General features: G+C 57.3%; 2 protein-coding genes across 2 annotated transcripts; one reads left to right on the top strand and one right to left on the bottom strand.

The window, feature by feature from the left end:
- Positions 1–787: 787 nt before the first annotated feature.
- Positions 788–1,721, bottom strand: B0H18DRAFT_379657 (uncharacterized protein). The gene has a single exon (XM_048037830.1). It carries the CDS (start codon positions 1,627–1,629, stop codon positions 910–912), a length of 720 nt encoding a protein of 239 aa, XP_047884881.1. The 5' UTR covers positions 1,630–1,721; the 3' UTR covers positions 788–909.
- Positions 1,722–1,905: 184 nt separating this feature from the next.
- Positions 1,906–2,662, top strand: B0H18DRAFT_1063951 (uncharacterized protein). Its single transcript, XM_048031146.1, has 3 exons — positions 1,906–2,069; positions 2,105–2,263; positions 2,576–2,662. Exons 1-2 carry the CDS (start codon positions 1,996–1,998, stop codon positions 2,259–2,261), a joined length of 231 nt encoding a protein of 76 aa, XP_047884882.1. The 5' UTR covers positions 1,906–1,995; the 3' UTR covers positions 2,262–2,263; positions 2,576–2,662.
- Positions 2,663–4,886: the final 2,224 nt, after the last annotated feature.

Genomic DNA, 4,886 nt, shown 5'->3' on the forward strand with positions numbered 1-4,886 from the left:
GTGTTTGTGAATTGTCGAGCTAAGCGCGATATTTTGTTCCAGCATGAGTGCTGTTCAGTGCCGCCATGAGTGTTCGTAGGTAGCTCTTTTTCCTACATACTACACCATAGATATGTGCTTACCTTGACAACCCGTAGTGTAGATGCTTCAATGGACGGCAGATTTAACTCTGATGGGGTACATATCCTGCAGGACTTCGTTTTCCTGGTAAAACGCAAGTCACGATGCTGGCGAGCATCAATGCTCCTGACTGAACACTCCATAATTCGGGCCCGCATTCGGCGAAGACAAGTTACATGGGCACTATTGTACGCGTGTGTACAAGGTTCGGGGCGAGTGGGCGGTGCGATACTTGGAGAAGACCTTCCCTCTGGGCTGTACAATATCGCCCTCCGCTAACCCTTGACAATTCCAAGCCAGTGCGATGTCATCCTAAATAGGTTTAAATCGACGATCGGTCGTGGAGATGATCCAATCTTTGTCGGCGCATTTCCCAGTTCGATTGTCGAGCGAAACACCCATGGTTCCTTCTCTGACCTTGTCGCGACAATAGGGCTTCCTCGTGGATGTATGCCATGCCCAAGCCTTCCATGTAGTTTCTGAAACGCGGCTCAATGAGGTTCAAAGTCGCGTCAATACATAGTTTGCGGTCACTCGAGTGTCGCCGAGTCTCAGCAGCTGCAGGTACGTCATCAGATGTCTCACGGTACGCGAGCTGTTGCGTGCCAGTTAAGTGCCGGTGGACTGATTATTTGCGGATACTCCAAAGTAATGGACCCGCTGGGGTGGACTTGTCCACGTGGACTCCGCGGAGCTGGACTGACCAAACAATGACGCCGATAACGAGCTGATTAGATTCACATTATATAGTCTACTGACTAATTGTAAACCGTTATTACTGCCCTATTGTCACTGATCACAATATTTCTTACTAGTAGTCTGACCAACTGTTTCGTGATATGCAGCGAAGCGCATTAAGCTGTGTACACATTTTCGCGTCGACGGGTACAAGTAGATACCGTAATGAAGTAGCCTAATGTATTCTAAGTGATGTTGGTCCCAAATCAGCATGCTATGGCGTGAGTAGGCGTGAGTATGACTCGGATGATCCGCGAATTGGCTAACAGTGAGGGCAGGCGGTAGGCTCACGGCGGGCGAGCAGGCGAGGGGGCGGGTGTGCCTGACAGGGGTGCAGGTGCTGTGCGAGCAGGCAGGTGCATGAGCGAGCGGATGGGCGAGCGTGTGCGGACGGGCAAGTGCATGGGCGAGCACGCAGACAGGCAGGGCAGTAATGGGCCATGATGGGCAGCAGCGGATGCTGCTCGTCGTGTGTGGGCACCACAAACGACCGCGTGGCAGGCTGCCAGTGATGCGCTCGTGTCCTCGTACGCGTCGAGAGCGGTTGTTGGCGCGACAGACTAGGCTTGTGGGCGTGTTTGCGCACGGCGGGCACATGGCGAGCGCCTGTATGGCGGCGGCGGATGGACGTCCGCCAGCGCGCGCATGACGCGAGGGGTTCATTGACCTCGCCGGTTTGCCACGGTCGCGTGGGCTGGCAGGTGGCCGAGTGGATGAGCGGGCGGGTAAGCGGGTGAGCGAAAGCAGGTGGGTGCCCAAATGCCCGAGCATACGAGTGAGCGGGGTCGATGTAGATGGCTGCGATTGCTCGGTAAGCCCTTATGTGCTGCGCGAGTGCACGTACCAGCGTGCCTGGCAGGCCCTTGTTCATCGCGGTCCTGCTCGCTGAGTTGGGTCGTGCTGGGCTTGGGCATGCCGTGTCGGTGTGCGGCGAGCTGGCCCTCGCCGTACCCGTATGCGTCTGCGCGTGATATATCCCATCCACAAGCAACCGGCTCTTGCTAGCGGGTCCGTGCGCGGCATGTTGAGGCTCGTTGAGTCGTCAGGCGCATACCTGGTGAGTTTGCGCTGGCGGGCTTGTGTCGCTTGCGCACGCGCACACCGGAGTCGTCTTCACCGCGCTCATGCGCATTGGGCATGCGCGCGCGCGGCGCTGGGGCCGTCTCCGTCGCGTTCGTCTCCGTCCGGTCGTCCTTGGTGGGCATTAATCGCTTGTCAGGGTCGAGGTGACAAGCAGGGAACTCACCTGGTTTGTTGACCCTGCTGACTACAACCACCTTCCCTCCCTGCACGACCATTCTTTGCGAGCCTCCACCAATGCCCTTGGCACGTTCTTAGAGCTGGTTGCATTTGTGCGGTCCCGGGTCTTGAGGCTATGTACCTTGCGCCGTAAAAGGCTGTAATCTTACACTGCGGACAAACCGCGTTGTGCGAAGCGCTCACATGGTACTTACATTGAAAGGGCGTGTATATTTTTACGGCTCTAAGTCGGAGCTCCTAACATAGGGAATGGGATTCGTTTGTTCGGCCTAACATTTTGAATGTTCCTAGAATCGGGAATGTAAGTGTTATGTTCTTCCTATGTTCCGAAATCGTGCCATGTTCTAGGAATGTACTTCCCATGTTAGGGAAGTTCACTTGATGGCTTACTAATATACACGCCCTTGCAATGTTAGGCCTATGTAAGCGCCTCGCACAATCCGGGTTGTCCGCAGTGTTATCGCCTTTGTTTGGACGTCACGTGCTTCGTGGAGTCCACGGGAGTCCACCGTGGACAGTCCACCCCAGCGGACGGCTTGTTCTCGGATACTCTCAGGCCGAACGGGTTCGATAGCTCGACGGGAGGCGTACATGATGTTCCCAGCGGTTCGCACGTTGTCGGATGGCGGCGGTCATGGCCGGTTGAAGTGAAGACCTCGCAAGGTTCGCTGGAACGTTGATGTGTGCGTCGTCTGGACGTGGCCGTACACGTCCTCATCTTCCATTTCATAGCAAACTTGACCATCTGGCGTGTGTGTAGACATCGCAGGCGAAGCCTGCGACGGGCTCTTCGATACCTCGCACTCCACGTAGATATCAGGTGTAGAACAAGACTGAACATATCTATTGCTCGAGATGTTATGTATGCGTTTTTGTACCTACCCGGGACAGTCCAACGCGCGCAGCACACTCGTCTTCCGTCACGGCACCAGTCGCCTACGCTGCGAGAAGTATCACGCCGATACGCAAACAGTGGGGCATGACTAGACCGTCGCCGCGTCCCCGCCCGCCCGAGCACGAACTCCCGACGTGCCGTCGGAGGCTACCGATCTGCAGAGCTGTTCGGGTGCTCCACGCTCCAGACTACCGGTGCCCTAGCTCGCGTCCTGGTTATACCGTCCCGCGTAGCCTCGCCACGCATTCAGTCATTCGACGAGAAGAACAAATCCACAGCAACGTCAGTACCACGCTTGTTGCGGGAGCACTCACCTCCCAGTATGTCCTCGTCCTGAGCATTGGACATCGACCGCAATCCAGGGACGTTGTACGAAGACCGTTTCGAGTGCGCTCCGCTGACAAGGGAGCCCCGTGTGCGCGGTCATCCGGAGGATTCGACATTCAACAGGGGAAGGTGGCCAGAGCTCGGCTGTCAAGGCAGACGCCAGTGGCGCGCATTGGACGCGAGTACCTCCCTCGCCGGCTGATCTATTAGAACGAACTTGTGAGAATATTGGCAAATGGAAGACGTGCGCACTTTTCCTTACGATGCCTCCATTAAATGACTTGTCACGGTCAAGGCGTACTCTTTGAAGCCTGCAGAGGCCATCCCGAGTGCAGAACACGGCTTCGTCGGTAAGGCAACTCCTGGGTCGGTTGGCTTGGGTCGACATTCCGCAAAGTAGGTGGTGAGATGGAGTTTTCGCGTGATTGGATGCGTGTCCCTCCCTCGCCGGTTGGCTAAACGGGACGACCGTGTCAGAGTATCGGTGAATGGAAGGACGTACGCACCCTCTCGCACAAGGCCTCTACCGACTGACCAGAAGCACAGCTCGTCACAACTACTTTTCGTCCAAGGCGTACCACATCCGCCGTCGACCTTGCCTACATGAGAGTTGAAGGAGCCTCGCCAGGCAATCGCGCGTCGTCACCGTCCCCCTGCTCGGTGAGCGTACGCGGGAGCCTCGTTCCACGTAGCACGACGTCCGAGGTAGCCGCGTAACGTCCACCATACAGGATGAATCGCCGAAGACGAACCTTCTCCAATCAACGTGCACGCACTCCCGAACTTGAAGAACGATGCATCTTGCTGCGCCACCGTGTGTGCCCCATCGGTGTCCGTCCGTGCAGCGTGCGTGCGTCTGTGTCTGAAATACCGACAAGAGCTGCCATCCTCGTATTCGCGCGCGGTGCTCGAAAAGGCGACGGCGACTGGGGGCGACTGGCTTCGCGCTGACGAGCACACCGAGCAGGCGAAGCATAAAAGCAAGGGCTGGGGGGGGGGGGGGGGCGACGAGGCATCGGTGAGTCGCGCTCTTCATCGCGTCAGATCATACATAGATGGTGGAGCACTTACCGCGTCTTGCACACGGGCTCGGGTGCGACGTGCACCAACATCGTCGGCGTGAGCAGGCGAGGTCCCGTTCGGCTGACTTTGACCTTGGAGCCTGCTGGTGTCGAAACTTGCTTACCAGGGATCTTCCTGGCCGCCCTGCCTTGCCGGGCTGCGTCGACGGTTGAGGGAAACGAGCGACTGGGCCTGCGACGCGGGCTTGTGCGGGAGAGCACACTTTACGCTTGCGTGTGCGGTCGCTGCGGGTGAGGGGAGACGATGGGGTTGGGCGTCGGTGTCGAATGTGTCACGTTCAGCGACCAATGTCCGCGCCAGACGTTGTAGGCGAGTGCGTATAGGCCCTGCAGACAGCTGCAGGTTGGGAGAGCGTCTGTAAGATCGTACGCGTTCGTCGAGAATCTTCTGCGCAACACCATCTGGCGTGTGTTTCCAAGTGACTGAAGTTGGGCGCACCTGTGGTGATGGGTTCCTATGTGTA

The sequence above is a fragment of the Fomitopsis serialis genome, assembly GCF_022376445.1.
Source record: "Fomitopsis serialis strain Sig1Antser10 chromosome Unknown B0H18scaffold_355, whole genome shotgun sequence".
Taxonomy (NCBI): Eukaryota; Fungi; Basidiomycota; class Agaricomycetes; order Polyporales; family Fomitopsidaceae; genus Fomitopsis; species Fomitopsis serialis.

Bases quoted from the DNA above. Each gene is read 5' to 3' on its own strand.
- B0H18DRAFT_379657 (XM_048037830.1), bottom strand. From the start codon at position 1,629: ATGCTCGGGCATTTGGGCACCCACCTGCTTTCGCTCACCCGCTTACCC.
- B0H18DRAFT_1063951 (XM_048031146.1), top strand. From the start codon at position 1,996: ATGCGCGCGCGCGGCGCTGGGGCCGTCTCCGTCGCGTTCGTCTCCGTC. The intron at 2,070-2,104 runs CTTGTCAGGGTC...CAGGGAACTCAC, and splicing joins TCCTTGGTGGGCATTAATCG to CTGGTTTGTTGACCCTGCTG.